The sequence below is a fragment of the Indicator indicator genome, chromosome 1 (genome assembly GCF_027791375.1).
Source record: "Indicator indicator isolate 239-I01 chromosome 1, UM_Iind_1.1, whole genome shotgun sequence".
Lineage (NCBI taxonomy): Eukaryota > Metazoa > Chordata > Aves > Piciformes > Indicatoridae > Indicator > Indicator indicator.
Window position 1 is genome coordinate 59,415,858 of NC_072010.1, and position 19,235 is coordinate 59,435,092.

At 35.4% G+C, this 19,235-nt stretch overlaps 1 protein-coding gene across 3 annotated transcripts in view; it reads right to left on the reverse strand.

The window, feature by feature from the left end:
- The window catches only part of FGF14 (fibroblast growth factor 14), a 398,429-nt gene that overhangs the window by 72,888 nt on the left and 306,306 nt on the right, over window positions 1–19,235 (reverse strand). For all 3 annotated transcript variants that reach the window (XM_054380968.1, XM_054380953.1, XM_054380960.1), the window contains one exon: window positions 15,286–15,389. In XM_054380968.1, the coding sequence (XP_054236943.1) occupies window positions 15,286–15,389 (104 nt within the window). The remainder of the gene's footprint in view (window positions 1–15,285; window positions 15,390–19,235) is intronic.

Below are 19,235 nucleotides of genomic sequence, written 5' to 3' on the forward strand. Positions count from 1 at the left end.
CAAAAACGTACAAAAACTTATTGAAGTATCTCTGCTTAAGAGTTTTCTAACTTCATAAATATATATGTATCTATTTCCAAGTCTATTATAGAAAGAAGCACTTTTATTTGGCTTTGCCAGTCTTAGGGTTATGCAGCATGAAAAGTATAGCCTTCATGTACTCTCCCTATCCTTCAGGAATGGAAGTAGCAGTCTTGATCAGCAAAAATAGAAAACTGAATACTAGAATTTGTAGCTGGGTTTTGCATAAGCTACTTGCATAATACTCACCATTTTTATCCCCTTAGGCATACTGTTTGTAACATAATATTCAATTACATCAAGCATCTGTAATTTTACTTGCTGCATTATTGCAGGATAGAATTATCTCCACGATTTCTTCACAATAAATGACTGTTAATTATGCTCTAATGTGACATTTTTTTCTGACAAATGTAGTTGATATTTCATTTTTAATTATCTTTTCAGTGATTTTTTTTCTTTTAAGCAAGTTAGGGGGGGGAAACTACACAAAAGGCAGGCCCTACACTCCTCTTTGCTTCTCTATACTCCTATAGTTTTGTTTTTTTTTTTTTTGGCAAAAGATATACATTGGCATTTTAGGGCAAATGTTCATCCTGCCTTCTAGACAACTAATTTTCAATGTACAATCTAGAAAACATATGAAGCTGACTGTGATGGTTTTAAGACTGTCTTTTTAATTTTTGTTCACAAAGTTCAAGCAGAGAAAGTGAAAGAATGAAAATAAGTCACTATTGGGTGTAGGAGGGCAAAATAATGAATATGCTAAACACTTCCATTGGAGAGGTAGAAATATTTAAGAAACTCTACTCAAAACAAGGTTGGGCAGTTGGCCAGTCTCAGTCTCAGCTTGCTTGGATTCTCTCTGCCTGCTGCTTCTTTTCTGGCTGAAGATAACACACTGACCTTGACAAGCTAAGTCTAACAGCCTCTCTGCTTCTTGACTCTCTGCCTTCTGCCAGGGGAGTCTGGGGGGAGTCCTTCTGGCTCAGGGGGGAAACCCCTTGGGGAAGGCCCCTTGGGGGAAGCAAAGGGGGCTTGGTTGTGCTGCTCTGTTGATTGTACATATTTGTGAATGTTGTGAATAGTGTGTATTTGTACATATTCATTGCATTTCATCATAGACTGATGAAATCTATTTCAGATTTCAGCTCTCACGCTGTTACACTGATCTTCAAAGTGAAAGAGGTGACAGATGCAAAGTATATTTTCATGTATTGTTTTCCATGGAAGGCAGGAATTGAAGATATAGAAAACAAGAAAAATGACCAAAACAGATTATATAGGGATTTGAGTAAACAATGTCAAAAAGTATTTTTGAAGCCCAAAGTAAGTTCAGTCATATGGCGAGCTACACTTTGGAAAAGCATTCAGAGTGCAGTATTAAGCACCCCAGGGCTAGAAACTTGGACAAGTAAGAAGACAAGTCTCTTCAGATGTCACACTAACAACTAGCTTTAATTTTATTTTAATTTTATTTATTTTTAATTTTATCAGCATCTTAAAAAATAGTAGCTTTATGCTAAGGTAATGTTATGGTATCGTATTAGCTTTATTGTTCCAAAATGGATATAAAACCTTTTCAATATAAAGAAATGGAAACAGAGAAGTACCTTCAGTTACAACCTAAGATCTTCCATAATTAGAGAACTTTTAGGACGAAAGAGGAACTACTAAGTACAACTCATGAAAGAATCTTATTCAATGTTATTGACATAATGCTTTTCTAGCATAAAAACTTCATTTAATGAAGCAGTGAGGGCTGTAGAAAAGTTCTGCAATTTTTCTATAAGTGATATTTAAATTTCAAATCATCTATGATGTTATTAAAAAGTAGGGCTCCCACCTAAAAGCACCATTAACAGGATTGTGGCCTGGAGTGTTTTATCATATCACCACAATTCACTTAATTGTTACCCACAGAATATGGACTTTATATTTTTAAACTACAGAATTTTGAAATAATTATGGATTGCTCAATTTTTATGCTTAGTCTAGCATCTGAAATTATTACTTATGTTCAATCTGTTCAATATTACTATTCTTTTATTATTCTCAACTGCAGAAGTTAAACCTAAAGTACAATAGAGTCATATTTAACTTCCCCAAGCAGTAGTACTATAAGTTATAGCTCAGTTCCTGGTGCTGTTGCTTTTTCTTACACTACAGCAAACCTAGGAGATTCCCACAGTCAGGACCAAATGAGCCAGATCAGGTTGTAAATGTAATGTTTTATCTGTGTACTGATAAGGCAGCTCTACATAAAATTGCCCTGGGAGAAATTACATCTTAGTAGCAGTATTTAGGTAATCCAGTTAGCTAACAAAACTGACTTGAGGTAAGCAACAGTCACCAGAAATAGAAAAGAAAAAAAGGTGATAGAAGCACAAAAAACTAATTTCAGACAGCTCTGAACATGAGGTTTTAGCCCATGGCAAACAAACTGTATGAAGAAATGATACTTGTTTTTTTCCTATTCTGCCACTGCGTTCATCATTTTGTTAAAATGATAAAAAAGACAGGACTTTTAGAGAATCTACTTCAGAGACATTTGTGGAGACAACATGTGGATAAAAATACATTCTGACATGACTTAGCGGCAGAAATTAGGATATGCCACACTGCAGTCCTACCTACAGGTTTGCTGTAAGAACAATGTAAAAGTTTTGTCAAATTCATTCTATCATAATGTTATCTGAAATTATTTGAATATGTCAATCATATTAATAAAGGTTTGTCCAGACAACAGAAAGCTTTGTGACTACATTCAAACCACATGCTATGGCACTATGATTAATTTATAATGACTTTAACATTCAGGAAAGCAATCAGAAATTCAGGTGCCTGCTTTCTAACCCTGTCAGAGGCTGGTTTAAAAACAGTCCAGAGAAAGAACTAGGGTGTCTGTGCAGACTAGCTTCTGCTGTTACATGTTCACTTATCTCAAATCTCTGCTATATACACAACACTTGACATATATTCTGTTATAATGGTCAGTTAAACTCTTCTCAATTAAACACCTATCTCAATTTTAAGTTTTAAAAATTGTTTAAAAAGTAAGACAAGAAAGCTTACTCGCATTCTTGCACAGTGCACGTGGGAGCTACACTCATTCCTGCATGTCAAATTCTTTAGGGTCCCCAGGTGGAAGCCTTTAACAAAGTAAGAAGTTTCTGTCACCATATTATGGGTATTTGTTGGCACTGCTTAGCAGAGCTTTTTTCATGGAAGCAGCAGAGTTCTCCCCCTCACTAGAGACTACCCAAAAATATGAAACTGCTGAAGCATGTGAGAAATCCTTGGCATATTCTTTTATTAGCATAATATAAGATTATCACTTTAACAACCTGTCCTAGGAGCACCTGCCTTCCCATCAATATTTCAACACTGATGTTTAGAATGCATGTGGCAAAGAAAAAGATGTTAAACAAAATATTTCCTTATTTTTTTGTTTACTTGTTTTACCTATTCATGTTACACAATACACAAATGAGACCTTTTCTTTACAGATTTTATTTTTTTATACAGTTAAAAGTATATATTTATTCCAGAATATAGGAACAATATGTCACCTTAATAAGGGCTTATTCAGCAAAGCCTACTTTCCAGGTCATTCCAATCACAGAGTGGTATCAGTTTGACATGAACAGAAAGATACTAATAACAATCTTGAGCATGAGCTAGAGACCCCCCCTTTCTGTCTACCAGTCAAAGGAATTGAGCTGGAAATCTTTAGAAAAAGCATCAGACCATGAAATGTCAAATAAAATTCCTTCTTCCATTCAGAGATACAGCAAAAGTGTACAGCACTACTTTATTAAAGTAGCAACTTGACAAAAAAAAGAAAATAGATGTGGGTATTTTTCAACATTTTTTGCTTAGCTGAATGGAACAACATAATGAAGAAAGGTTGTTTCATCTTTTGGGAGGGAAAAAGCATATGTACATAAGCACATTTACTGGATTTCTGAAGCCTTTTTCTTTCACAAAAAGTCTGATTAGAAATTGCCCATCGATGGCAATAACCAAAAAGGCAAAACTATTGTCTAATTTTCTCTTTTTTTATAGTTACTGTCACATACCTTTGAGTGCAATGCTTCCTGATTTGATAAACAACGCTTTCCATTTATTGATAGAAGCATGAAAGAAATACTCAGAATTTGCAACATACATTTACACTCAGGAATTGATGTTGTGAATAGCTACACTATCACAACATCATTCCTTTATTCAGTAATATCCTAAGTTAACAATTACACTCACAGACCTCTTTTGTGACTTTTCAGTTAAACAACTCTTCACAAGTAACAAAATCTGTGATATGACAGGATCAGAGGACATTTTGTGTGAAATTTGCATTTTGTCTGCTTCTGACATGGCCAGTGCCATCACATGTCCTGTCAGGGTATTCCAACAATTTCAAATGATACTATTTTTACCATCAGTAGTTTCAGGCAAAATTTACTAGTAAGACTTTTTTTCATATGATTAGACATGTTTGAAGTGAACCTATTATGATCTACCTGTCAATCATACTATTCAAATTCTGTCTTCTACCTCCTTCATTCTCAATGCCATGCTTACGCATCCAAAGCTCTGAATTGAACACAGTAGTTTAGATACTATCTCACTATTTCACTCACGTCATCTATAGAGTAGTCACTTCCATCTTTGAAAACCAAAAATCTTCTGATCTATCGTCTACTTCAATGATATCAATTGAAGAAAAGTAGCTTTCACAGTTCTAACTAGGACAGCATGGGGCAGGATGATGCCAGCTGTCAAAGATGCAGTTAAATTTTTGTAAGTATTAAGGGGAAATATCAATTTTATCTCTCCGGTCTTGAAAGGCTATTCTTAGCCACCTTCAATGCTCAAATGAATGCTAAATGGGTGATAGAACTGCCTCATCTGATGCTTCCTGAAGTTGTCACTTCCAATGCCTGAAAGGCTGATTCCTTCATCTCCTTTGCTGCTGGTGCCAACAGATACTCAAAAATTAAGAGACAAGGGCACACTCCTGATCTTCAAATGTCAAGAAGAAAATAGTCAACTTAGTCTCCCTCATGAACAATGTAAGGGTTGAAAAAGAATATTAAATGTTTCCTTTTGCTATCTTACCCTAAGCCTTAAAACAAGTTTATCAGAAAACAGAGGAAGAGAGAAAAAAAATACCAAAAAACAACACAAGGGGCACAGGGTGAAGTTAAATATACTTTTTACTAACAGTGTTGCAATGTTGAATTAAAAGAGAGATTATCCCTATGATATTTTGTTCAAGAAGAAGCTGAATGACAGTGATGCTTACATACTCAAGGATAGCCTAATATCTCTAGATTCCACTGGAATGAATGGAAAAATTCCTACCAAATCTAAATCTATTCTATGCCACTATAAAAAGAAAAGTAATTTATGCAAAAGTATGAAATTACAACTGCAACTGAGTCCTGAGAGAATATATTTTTCAGTTAGTATTTCTCTGAGAACATCAATAATTTACAGAGATAGTGCTCATTCTTGGTTAATTATACTTTACTGTTTTGTCTGACCAATCTACTCTCACATTATTGCCACTTGCTCTTACCTTGGCAGGAAGCATCCAAACATATCCTGAGACAAAGGAAAAAAAACACCAACAAGAATTGCAGAATGTGGTCAATCACAGGCGGGACAACTTTTTAATTGATACTTCCCTTGGGTTCTTTTTAAACAAAGCCATATCCACCCAAAGTGTAAAATACTGATGAAGAAATAGTAGCAACATTTGGCAAAGAGATAAAATAATCTTACATTTCTGCCTATTCCCAACATCTTCTCAGCTACTTCCAGGAGTAATCTTTTCATAAAATTAGTCTCTCTCCTGATGATTTGGACCATGCTCAGTTTTGGCCTGTAGCCAGAATGGCAGTGTGATAGGGTATAACTGCTTAGGGAACATCAGTCACAACATGGAAATCAGATGCTGGCCAAGAGGGACATGTAAAAGGGAACATATTACACTTTTGAAATGTTGGCTGTATTTTGTTTTGTGCCTGTGGTATGAAACCCCTTCTCTATCTTTTTAAAATTCACCAGCTGTTAGGCAATTCTGCAATAAGTAAACAATTCTGTGGTGAATTAGGCAATCACATCTCTTTTGTGGAAAACTCTAGGTCTTTAGTTGTGTACATCTGCAGAGATGCCAAGTACTGGTATTTCGTTCTCATGCTGAAAACACTCTGTTTTCAGCTTGGAGGCCACAATCACTCTACAGATTAAGTAATATAATGTAAATGTCTGGCAATGCTAAAAAAATCATTATCCTGTTAATAAGCCATAACGTCACATGCCACTGAAAAAAGAAATCCACAGGAGCACAGAAAGAATTACGTGTTCAGCTTTTTGCTTCACTTACTCAAATTACAGAGTTTTCCTGCAGATTCTGCACAGTTAAGTCCAGGGGTTTATGTTTTGCCAGGTAGTGGTATCATGTCACTTTTTATTTCAAACTGCTTACTGATAATCCTATCAGCAGAACAGAATGTAGAGAATTGTCACAATTGAATTCAAACATGATGGGGTGAGCCATCTACTCACCCCTACTCCAACATTATTAGTGGAGGATTCATGTTGGACTGCTGATTATCTGCAGACTTATGATTCCTTTCGAGACACATTCAGGGAGAGACAGTATGTCCCCAAGGCTCTATTTGTAGCCTGCTAAAAAACAAGAATCCTTGTCAAGTCAACAGGAATCAATCAAGAGAGCTTCTCATCTGACAGTGAATAGACTATATTGAATAAACATCGCACAATAATCATTTCCAGTTTAACCCTCGTAAAAGGGATTTTTGAAAGTGCTCAGTAATGTCAAGTCTGCTATCTATGTGATCATCAATTGTAATCAGCACCAGAATTAGGCCAACACTTGGGAGTTCTGATAATTTTGGAGCCCTCCAATATCCAGATAGCATCGTCCAGAAATCTGGATGATGCAATGAGAAGTCTTCTTTACGCAACAAGAATAAAATTTACTATGAAAAGGATTTAAACTTACTATGAAATCCATCTACAATCATTTACAATATTTTGAATTAACCAATAATGGAAAGAAGTCATAGGGTTTTGGTTTGGGAAACATGTTTTTGATAATTGTCTAAAATCTGAGATTGAAAATCTTTTATAACTAGTTTTCATATTTTGATGCAATGAATAAGATTAAAGAGTAAAGAACAGAAAACCAGAAATTTCAAACATGGTATTTTTTGCTTCTGCAGTGACCATTAAAAGGGAAGCAAAAAAACAGAAGAGAAAGGAATATGAGAAGACTATACAATACACAGTGGTACAGTACTCAACATTTAGGATTACAGACAACCCCAAATGTCTAAGAGCACAAAACTGAGAATGAAGAAACATCCAGAAAAGTGTAGTCGTATTTATGCAACAAAACACAATGGCCAAAAACACAGGAAGGTTGCCATGAGAGACAGAATTGCCAGAAGCAGATATTTGACAGACTAGATTAAGCTGCTGGTCCATCAAGCCTGTTCTCAGCCTTTGGCTGTGACCATTGCACAACAATTCAGAGGCATGCCCCCTTCAGCACATCTACAGTAAGTGGTGCCATATATTGAAGAAAGCATTGCTCTTGATACCTGTGTCAATCACCTTTACTTCCTAAAGCATGAGATTAGATTACCTCATTTTAACGTGCCTACCTACTGTGACTATTCCCTGTCACACAATTGTTAGCTGAAAAATATCCAACAACAGCTGCTGACTCTGTGATCTTCCATGGTTTGACAAGAAATTTGGAAGAGCAGATTTTTTTAACCTTATTGCATTTATGCACACTTCTGTAGTTGTAAGGAAAGAGAACACATATATTAAGAGGTTTTTTTGCATGTGCCTATGAAAAATAAACATGGTAAAGAAAAACAGATATTTTAGGCAAATGTGAAAGTGTTTGTTATAGATAAAATCAAGGATACTGTAGACATTAATAAAGCAAACCGGACATGCTTTTGGTTTAAGTGGCACGAAACATCACTGCAAATTTTGAGTCAAATTCTATTACCCCCCAATATAGCACTTAAATGATGGGAGGGTAAAACAGCTGACAGAGATGAGTAAGTCACACTAAAATACTCTATAGTACTAATTATCTTTTTATATATTCAAAGCAGTGGTTTTATTTAACTAGTATTGTTTATGAGCTGTAGTTCCAATAGTAGCCATTTGCACATGGAAGACACAGAGGTAGTGACAAATGTAAGCATCAAACAGTACTGATAACACCATACACATTTCTACAATGATGCTATCATCACAGAGTTTTCTACAATTCTGTTCTGCTCAACTGTGTTATTCTCCACTTTCTTAAATCCTTGCTTATCACAGTCTTCTCATATCAGCCTCATTCTACTCACTTCTTTCCTTCTCACTTCCATACTGCCCTATCAAACTCTAATGTGCATGCCTTCCTTTTACCTTAGTTTGTATGTGAAAACTCAGGCTTCAGCACACCCAATCAAAAAAAGTACTGAAAACCTAATTCACTGAAAAAAATTCATGGACTTAGTATACTCCTTTTCCACTATACTGTGCATCAGGAACATCTGGCTCTGTTTTGTACAATATGGCAGGGCTATGTTATCAGTTGTTCCTGATAAATAAATACATTAGTAATTTTCTGTATTTATTTTTGGCAGGCAACTTGATAGACAAATTATCTACCTCCAAACACAGATATAAATAAGCATAAACCATGCAGCTGTTTTCCTCCTCACTGTTGGTATATTTCAACTACTTCTGGAACATGCAGAACTTGTTTACCTTTTGAGCAATGCAGCCAACTCTAGAGAGGAACACAGCCCTGGAATGTGCTATTTGTTCCACTCTCAAAGAAACTTTTGTTATATGAAGTAAATAAAGGTCACCTTCCAAATGATACCAAATTCACATAACTAGTTTTCAAAAATTTTTGTCAGAGGCCGTGATTTTCATGTAATTAAATTCACCCATTTTCCTCTCCCCAAAGTGTTCCAGAGTAGTTCCAAGACATGGATAATGGCAATTAAAGTCCTATCTGTGCCTCAGTAAAGTCTAAGATGTGAGGTAACAGTGTGGGTGCAGGTTGAAATCCCTAAAGCATAAGTCTGACATAAGAAAAAAAAATCCTGTTTCCTAATGATCTTAATATTATTAAAGGAGGCACTCCACTCTGATGTGCTTATGTTCACAAAACCAGAGATAACTCAAAAGCAACAAGACCTAGCCTATTCTATTATTCAGTATACCTCTGACTACTAGAACAAAAGCCTACCACTTTAAAATCTGCATGTGAGCTTGCATTTATCTGTGTCTCTCTAAACAGATATATTCCTGTTTCTACAGTACCTTGCAAGATGGGGAACAATCTCTGTCAAAAACTAGGACATTTATTATTATACTGTCACAACACAAAATCAACCCCAACATGCTGCCTCAATGTCACATTAACCTCTTTTTGATTATTCTTGTAAAAAAAAAAAAAAAAAAAAAAAAAAAGGGGAATTTTAGAACACTGCATTTCCTCTTTGGTTTTGCTTAGCTTAAACTTCCTTCTGTTTATTGTAAGTGTTTATGCACCTCTTAACCTTCAAAGTACTGCATACACCAAGTGGTGGTGTTGTTCCAAAGCACAAAGAAAGTCTCTATGAAAGGCTATCAGAAATCTTTTTTTTTTTTTTTTTTAACTTTGATTTAGATACTAGAAATATGTATTACTTCAATTCTGACTCATTTGCAGGCTGTACCTGTCTGTGCTCCTATCTCAGTCCCTGAGGCTCACTTTTGTTCTTCTCAGACAGGTCAATTATGCAGGCTTTAAGAAGAGGTGGAAATACCAGCACTGGGAAACTGCTGAAATGTCAGAAGAAACCCTGAAAGGCTTTTCTTTCGGGTGAGAGTTGCTTGAGTGTTATAATGAATACACTTCCCAGTAACATATATTTATGGCTTTTCCTCATTCGTGAAGGTTGTGACACACACTGACATCGTACTGCGGCAGAAGTACTACCCAACCAGCACCTTTCCAACACCCTTGACACCGCCTACCTCAGCAGATCAAACACAAACCCTCATAATCTTACAAGATTATTTCATAAAACAAGTAGTGTGCAGTCCCTAATTCAGAAATACTTTGTAAAATTTGACAAGACCTCCTCAAAACACAGCCACATTACTCCATACATATCCACATACACACTACTCTACACATATCCAGCAAGGTTCTCACTGCCACAGCACACAATGCCAGTCAGGCACTATACTGGAAGAAGTGACCAGGGTGTTGATATATGACCCTGCAGGCTCAGTTGTCTTTTAAAGAACTTCTCTTGCTCATCAACTTTACTAAGAAACCATCCAGCGAATTGCTATGATTTTAACATCTGCTGTTGACAATATCACAGGCATACTTTTCCCTTTCTGTTTTTGTCCATATCTCAGGTCACAGAGAAAACTGGCAGAAGTAATGGATAAAAAGGAAACACAAAGAATGCACAAGTAGGTAAGGTGGTTTAGAGTTAAGATTTTTCCTTTCTACTTTTTCCTTTTTCTCTTATTCTGGTAGCCACTAACTGTTGGAAGCACCCTGCTAAACTGCTCCTAAGATGTAAAAAACAAACAGTGGCCTTTCACAACCCCACCCTGATACATCACATAATTCTTGAGAGAAATTAATGGATTAATACGAGTCTCATGTCCTCATTCTAGCAAAATAGGAATGATGAAATAGACTATATAGTTTTCACCTTTGAGTTCATCCTGTTATGAAGAACACCCTAGAAGCAAAACAGCCCTCCTGAAACTTGAACTAATGACCCATTTGCAAAATGACCAAAATTAGCATCAAAGCCAACAAAAGCTTCTGCCATGTACTGCACTGCCATCTTCCTGCTACAGGCAATACCTGCTCCCCATGGAGAATCCCTGCAGCTGCACTCATTTTTTCAGCACATTGAGTCAGTTCCACTCCTTTTGATTTTGACAGATCAACCCTGGAAATAAAACCTTATCTTGCTCACCCTTTTCAAAAGTGAGATAGGAGTGAGGCATATTTTTGAACATTAATGTATAAAGTCTAAAACTATTACATAAGAATTCTTGCCATAACTAGGATGGTTCTTTGGAGAAATTCAACTTCTCCAACTAGCTTTCACAGTGATGAAGCCATTCAGATCTACTGAATTATTCACAGTGCATTAATCCATCTAAAATAATTGTCATTGCTCACTAGCATACACCTAGAATTGGGAAGCTGTCACTAAATAAATATATCTTAATTATGAGTGGATATATATGGATACACATAAGTATAGTATAGATATGCACAAACACAGAGAAATAAAGTTGAATGTAATAAACGAAAAACTCATAAAAGGTGAGCTTAATGGGTGGTCTTTAAGTGGGCTTAAAAGCACAAGAAAAAGAAAAGCTTCTTGTTCTCATATTTTATATGTTAGAAAATAATAAAACATGACATCAAAATAATTACTGTAGCAAATACATTGAAAAGGAATGTTATTATTTTGGAGAGCATTTTCTCTCAGGAATTCTGCAAAGCTTTATGAAACTTTAAAGATTTTGCTTCTCCTTTATTTGACAAGGCTTCGATGGTGTGTGTTAGGAGCCCTGACTTGATCAATCCCCAAAGGACAGAATACAAATCTCAACTGATGCAGCAGGCAAAGTAGGTATTAAAAGATCTTGAAAATGACTTTCCTACACAATTTGCCTTCCTTCTGTTCAAAGAAAAAAAATACTGCCATAACAGTCTTACACTCTTGTGGAATCTCCTTCTCTATAGACTTTCAAAACATACCTGGACACGTTCCTGTGTGGCCTAACCTAGGTGATCCTGCTTTGGCAGTATTGGGGATTGGACTAGATAGTATTCAGAGGTCCCTTCCAACCCTTACTGTTCTATGATTCTTTTATGTTCAAGTTCTGTTAATTAGATAAAAAAGTCGTAAATTTTAAATTCTTCACTATGATGGTGGTGAGGCACTGGAACAGGTTGCCCAAACAAGTTTTGGATGCTGCATGCGTGGAAGTTTCAAGACCAGGTTGGATGAGGCTTTGAGCAACTTGATCTGGTGGAAGGTGTTTTTGCACATGACAGTGGGGCTGGAAGTAGATGGTTTTTAAGATCCCTTTCAATCCAAATCATTCCAAACCATTCCATGATTTTGTGAAATACAGCATAGTAAAATAAGAAAAAAACCCGAAGCTCCTAAACTGACACAATCATTAGAAAATTGTTGTTAAAAAATATAAAACAAGAAAACAAAGCAAATCTGCATTTGATAATCTGTATGTAAAGCTGGTCTGTCACTGTACCTTTATTTTCCTCTCACCAAATACTTCATATGAGAGAAAGCAGGATCATACATAATACCTTTCCTGTCAGTGTTGTGTTTAATCAGTCAACATCATGTGAAACTTATGCTAAAATAACAAAATTGAGAACTTCAGCCACTAAAAAGAGGCATCAACTCATAGGATATTCTCACAAGCTATGGTTTTCATATCCTGTAAATGGAAAAAGGGACACTGAGGTATTCTGCAAAGGATTATAGAGGACTTTGGTATCAAACTTCTTTCAAAACGCTTAGTCTGTAGTGCATACTTTCATTCTTGCTGTATGTTTATAAGAAACTGTTCATATATCTAAATATATGTACATTTTAACTAGTATTCCCATTATGAGGCCTGCTCTTTATTTTTATTTTTTTAGTGACAAAACTTAGAAAACATTTTTCTCTCATCCTCTCCTGAACAGTCAAGGGAAAAACACATGAAAAGTAATACACAACTTCTGCATTTAGGTTCAACAGATACACAACCCTGACAAAGAGGCAAAAAAATTAACCAACAAAAGAGTAGTAGGAAGTGATTGGTTAAAAATATCTTTCTATAAAGGACAGTATATAAAATATTCTTCTTCTTGATCCTCAGGGAGGAGACACTCTTCTGTCTGATGCTTTGACTTATTTTCAAATGCATTAGTCTGTAAGCTGAAAACAGGCAATTGCTAAGACAAAAGCCTATTGTCAACGCTTTCAATACATCAACATAAAATAATCAAACCTGTATTACAACACTGATATTTGGAAATCACTGCTTTTAGATTTGTACCAGATGGTCAATACAACTACTTTTAAACTTGACAGAAGTGTAGTTGAAAAGCATTTTGTAGCCATTCCAAAATAACAGCCTCCACTCAGTTTTGTAATGTGTTCCGTCTCTTTCTCAACAGGCTGCTCAACTTTTATTCTCCTCATGAGGATGAGTTAAGTGTTACATTAAAAAAACCTTTGTTTCCTTACCTCACACAAGGTAAAGTGACAATATTGAGATACTCTCAAGAAATTTAAGTAAAACACACTCCAAAGAGAACAATCATAAGTATTTAACGAGTTGCCCATAATTGCAAGAATATATGATGTCACTGAGTCCAAAAATCTTGCCAGTCCTTGCCGGTCCTGCAAAACACTGAGCATGCAGATTGTATTTTCTTTATACATAATATTTTATTTACATCCAGGACACTGATCACAACCTAAGTTTAATTTCTCAAAAAGATGCACAGGGACAAAGCAATTCAGTTTCCCACTGGAGTAACAGAAATATCTTATTAAACCTAAGGATGTTCTAAGGGTCAGGTTCACGTCTATTCAAAGCTTGGATCCAGCCATCTCTTTTTATCTTTCCTTGTACTTTCCAATCCTTTCCCTTTTGCAGATGACAGCCTTCATTTAACTTGAACAACTTCCATAGTGGTGCATGAATTCATTAACTCATTCAGATAGGGTCCCCTCCCTCTGTAGACTTACCCTTTTGTAAACTGCTACATTATTTACATTTTTTCTTTTTTTTTTTTCTTTTTTTTTTAAAGATTGAAAAATCACTTCAGAAACAGCGTTGGTCAAGGATGTACTCTTAGCTATACCAACACATTTAAAAAAGTGCTGTTCATGCCATTGTACTGAAATTAACTCCCCACATGAAGTGATGGACCTGGGATGTCAGCAGTGCATTTTCTCTAATAGCTCTATGTTTTTCCTTCTAGGATTCTTCCTTCCGGCAGCAAATATTGCATGTCTTCCTGTGATTTTTTTTTTCCACTTTGAACAGAAGAAAATAAATGCTGTAGATCATACTGCTGGAGTTTCCAGCAGACATTCTACAAGGAGAAATTTTCTTTGTCCTGACATTGACATTCAAGATTAGTTCCACTTTTTAACTACCTAATTAGCTTTTCCTAGACAATTGCATATTTGAAACAAACAGAATAGTTTCCCTTAGGCCATCAGAAACTTAATCTGTCCATTTTCCTTTCGACGCATATTGATGACAAAGCAGTGTATTGTAAATCAGTGGAGAATTAAGAACTCTTATGACGTAAAAAATGGAAAAAGCACTATGTAAAAAAATTCAACATAGAAGGCAATAAAACTAGTAATCAAAAAATCCTTTAAGCCACCTTGTTAATACCTGACAGAAATGCCTGTTTATATTAAAGTCTGCTTGCCTTTCAAAAGAGGTTAAGACAATTTACACAAAAATGAGGATCTTTATATTCACAACGCACTGAGTGATGAGTATTAAATCATTTGGAATATCTTAAACAATCTAAAGACTTTTCAATCACTTTATCCAGCAGTCTTCTTTGTGACTCAGAAGACTTTTTTCTTAAATTTTGATCATCCTACAAAGAAAAGAGTCCCTCACAGAACTCTTTATTTAAAAAAAAAAAATCAGTAACGCTAAGCATGCAATTACACAATTATGGTGATAAACTAAGGTTATTAATGGCTTTTTAAATTGAATTTGCCCTTGCAAGTCTTAGCAATAAAAGTAACTGTTGAAACACCTTTTGTATTCTGACCAACGAATCACTAAAAAAATAATAGCAAGTCTTCATTTAAAACTTTTGGTGAATTTAACAGAGAATAAATTCAGTATATTGAACATTACCAGTACAGCCAAACAGAAAAAGATTTGTACAGAATGTTTTTTTAGAACTGCTAAGATGTAGGCTTCATACATGTATGCAATAATTTCTTGTATTTATAGCTATGCTGCATGCATATATGGGTACACACATACACCTGTGTACTGTATGTATATACATACACAGATATTATATAACTTGAAGTGAATATGCTTCTCATTCCTGTGTCCATATTTCAGCTTCAGCTGTTCCTCCTAAACAGATCTCAGAAAGGTACTTACTGATGTGTAGAGGAAACCTTCTCCATTTAGAGCTATATACAACCCAGTCTTTACACCCTGGATAGCAACAACTCGAAGTCCCACTGGTATAAGGTTGAATAACGCTGTGAAGGAAAAACATGACCAAACATGAATATACTATGTTTATGATAATATTATATTACATAAACATCATTATTAAAAAGAAAGAAAACTACTTCATGTATATTTTTTTCCTATTTTAAAATTAAACTGTTCAGAAAATCTCGCTTTTCGTAAGGTAAATTCTTAAAATTAAAACCTGAGTATCTATCTATCTATAAGTCCTGCAATAGTTCAGTATTTGGCACAAGTACTAACAAATACAAAGCACAACAAACTGTAGTATAATCATTTATGCATCACTGCACCCATGAGTATCTCAGGCAATCTGAAAAGAGTAGAAGAGCCCAACATATCCTTTATCAATGTAGACTGATCATAAGGGTAATACCTGTGAGATACCCTACAGAGAACATATCTCTGATTCTGGCAGACAGCTTTTTATTTTCTTAGGCTTTTTTATGGTTTTGCATTAAGATGTGCTCTCATCAAAGATTGCTTTCAAGGGGTCTGTGATTTCAAACAAAAAAATATTTTGCTTTTGTGAATGATATATTAGATACAACCAGTGGTACACATGCCTCAGATAAGAGCAGAGGCTTATTCCAGTTCAGAAAATCACTGAAATATGCTTGACACTAAATGTGCAAAAATATTATTAAGCTGAAAATAGAACATGTTCAAAGACTGAAATTTTAGGGGGGGAAAAAAATTGAAAAACCATCGAATATCAGATACTCTAGTAATAGCATATACCTCTGTAATCATAAAAACAGCCACAGCTTTGATCAGTGTCTGAAAATATCCCCTGTGGAGAGTGAGAGTTTACCAGCCTCACCACAGAGTAACAAAATAAAAAATTATATAACTAGGAGACACAGGCCAATTTTTCTTCTAAAAATTATGCCAGCACACACCTATACTAAGTTTACTGACTCATACTATGAAATCAGATGCAAAGCACACATCAAACAGAAGAAAAGTTCTGGATAAGCCAATGTTCATGCTCAGTGTTTTTCCACTGTGGATCAGTCAGGGATTCACAAGCCCTTGGATGAAAACCAAAAGCACAACCTGTGTGTTTAATATACGCAGTAAGGACCATGGATCCACCAATCCAGGTCTCAGGAACACAGTTAACACCTGCAGTGAGTTCCTCAGAATTTAGGAAGGACATCCATAGGTGTGACTAGAAAGTGTACCCTATGAGGCTAGCTCCAATTACAATGCCGGGCTAAAGCCCAAATCGAGAGAAAAAGGGTCATGTAATTGCAGTGGATAATTACATTTTCTCAAGGTGTGAAAACTCCTGGTTGGTCAAAGGACACAAAGCCACAGATCATTTATAATAATGGTCAAATCTTTACAACTGAGAACACATAGGTTGGCTACTAGAATTTAAAGATAGAAGCGTGTATTAAAAAACAAACCTTTCCTTCAACACTAGCACACACACACAAAAAATAGGCAACATAAGATATAGAACTATAAAACTAGGAAGTCTTGTAGAAGAGCACTTACAGCTGCAGAAAAAAATATATTCAGAAGAGCTCTAGAAAACTTGAGAACAAATTTATGGGTTTATGAAGAACAGAAGAGATAACATCAGACAAGTATTAGACAAATACATAACATTGTCATTTCTGTAGTTTCCAAAAGTCTCCATCATGCTAAATTTTCACTAGAAAAATATGGATACAGGCAAGTTCTTTTCTCTAATCTATACAAGACAAATATAAACCAATGTTTACATTTACCTAAGCTTGGTAACCTACTCCCACCACACACAAGATCAGGAAATGGGGGCAGAGGCAAATTAACAGCAACAAATGGCTTGAAGAAAAGTTATTGTTTTAGATGCAGTGGAGGGGATTTGAAGGAACAAATTTGAATTGGATGCTAATTCTCCAAAAGTTTTAGCCAAAGTCCACTTCTTGACAATAATTTCTTTCTTGAGCAAAACACAAACCCAACACATTTCTTTCTCTCACTGTTTTTTTTTAAATGTAATACCATCATAGTCCATTAACTTGAAATCTGAAATGCCTGAAATCAGTTATTTCCATAACCTTGCAAAAGCTGTTTAAATACAATGTCTTGTAGCTACAAGAAAATTGGCATTGTAGGTCATTATTTATTTCTTAAGAAACTTGCTACAGACAGATTGCTTAAGGCTTATAAACTTGCTGTCTGTCCTGCATGTCCTCTGCCCTAGCATCACTTAACAAAACTTTGTACAGCACAAAATCTGCAATCAGATCAAGGCAACTATTTCTTTAGTTTACTTCCATTTGCAGGCCTATAGGAAAAAACATCACCTCCATCAGAACATCTTTTAGGCAATGACTGCAGGTATGTTGGTATTCAGGGATGTTTCCATTAATTTCTTATGCAGCAAATCCATCCTACCCACCTGATCTTACACCAGGCATAATTAAAACATATTTTTCAGTATGGCTGAACATGGCCTCCATGAATCTTGCCGCACTGACTAAGATTATACTGATGGGAGAAACAGACTATCTCCCAAAGGTGATGTAAATAGATGACTAAATGCCTGTGTAATTCTATGATGACAAACTGCAGTAAAAACCAGTGCAAGAATCAGACGGAAAATATTTCAGTTCAGTAATCCAAATTTAATATTCAATAATCCAAATTCAACAGCTTTGCAGGTGTTGCTTTTTAATCTTCATATGCTTTCTAATTGTCTCTTTTACTTTACAAAGGTGCTGTGAACATTATTTTATTAATATCTGCAACTCAAAATGTGATAGTAGTAGCTAATAAAAAAGGCTAGTAATTCCATATTTAATTTGAAAGATATAAATAGAGTTTAAGGAGCATGTATTAAAAGTTGAAAAATAAAGGAATGTTAAATAGTTGCATGGTTTCTTGAACAGCAACTCTACCAGGTACAAAAGTGCCACAAAGGAAGTAAAGCATGCTGCTTCATAATTAGGCAATAGATGTGCACAGCATAACCAATTTCAAGTTGCTAGTGTTAACTTTGGCATTTACTAATTTATGAAATAAGGCTATAAATGTGCCTCTCTCTTTTAATTTGTTTTAAACATGACTAATTTCATACGAGGCACAAATAGCAACATTTGAGTGTCAAAATCATATTTATCACCCATCAAGGAAAGTGTTATAGTTTATGTTGAATTCTTTCAGTGGTTGTTGGCTAAGATATACACTTCAGGTCAATCAAAATCAGTGCTTTGGACTAAGAGATATAAGGTTTCAAGCTCAGAAATTAAAGAACCAGAAGTGTTTGTTTTCCAAATTAATTAGTCTTCATACTAAACCTACCTTACCTTAAAAAGACAAAACTTCGAAGATCGACCAAAGCTTAAAATGAGTTATTTTTGAGTGGGGAGGAGGACAGGAGGACACTGTAACACTTGTTACAAGCACAGCAAGAAAATTTATTCTGTTTCTTTATAGTTTTTGTGGAGCAGCTTGGTTTTCCTAACTAATAATAATTATGCCCATGGACAACAATGAATCAAGTTCCACTTGCACCAGTTGCTGAGAACTGTTGTAAAATCCAGAAAAATCAGACCTAGAGAGGGCCAGCATCACTCATTAGGACCTCAGTAATAATCAACCCATAGCTCTAACTAGTCACTCATGCATTCACTACAAGCAAGCCACAAAAACAAACCAGAAACTTCAAGGCATTAGAGGAAGGATAAAAACAGCTAAAAAAGGAAAGCAATGAAACAAAGCCTCTTTTAACGTATCACTGGGAGTTTGGCAAAAAAGTACACAAGATGGTTTAAGCTAACAGCCCTCATCTGGTGATGTGATTTAAGGAAACTCAGTACCGTTAACCAATAGGTTCATTGATTCATACTCTGTCA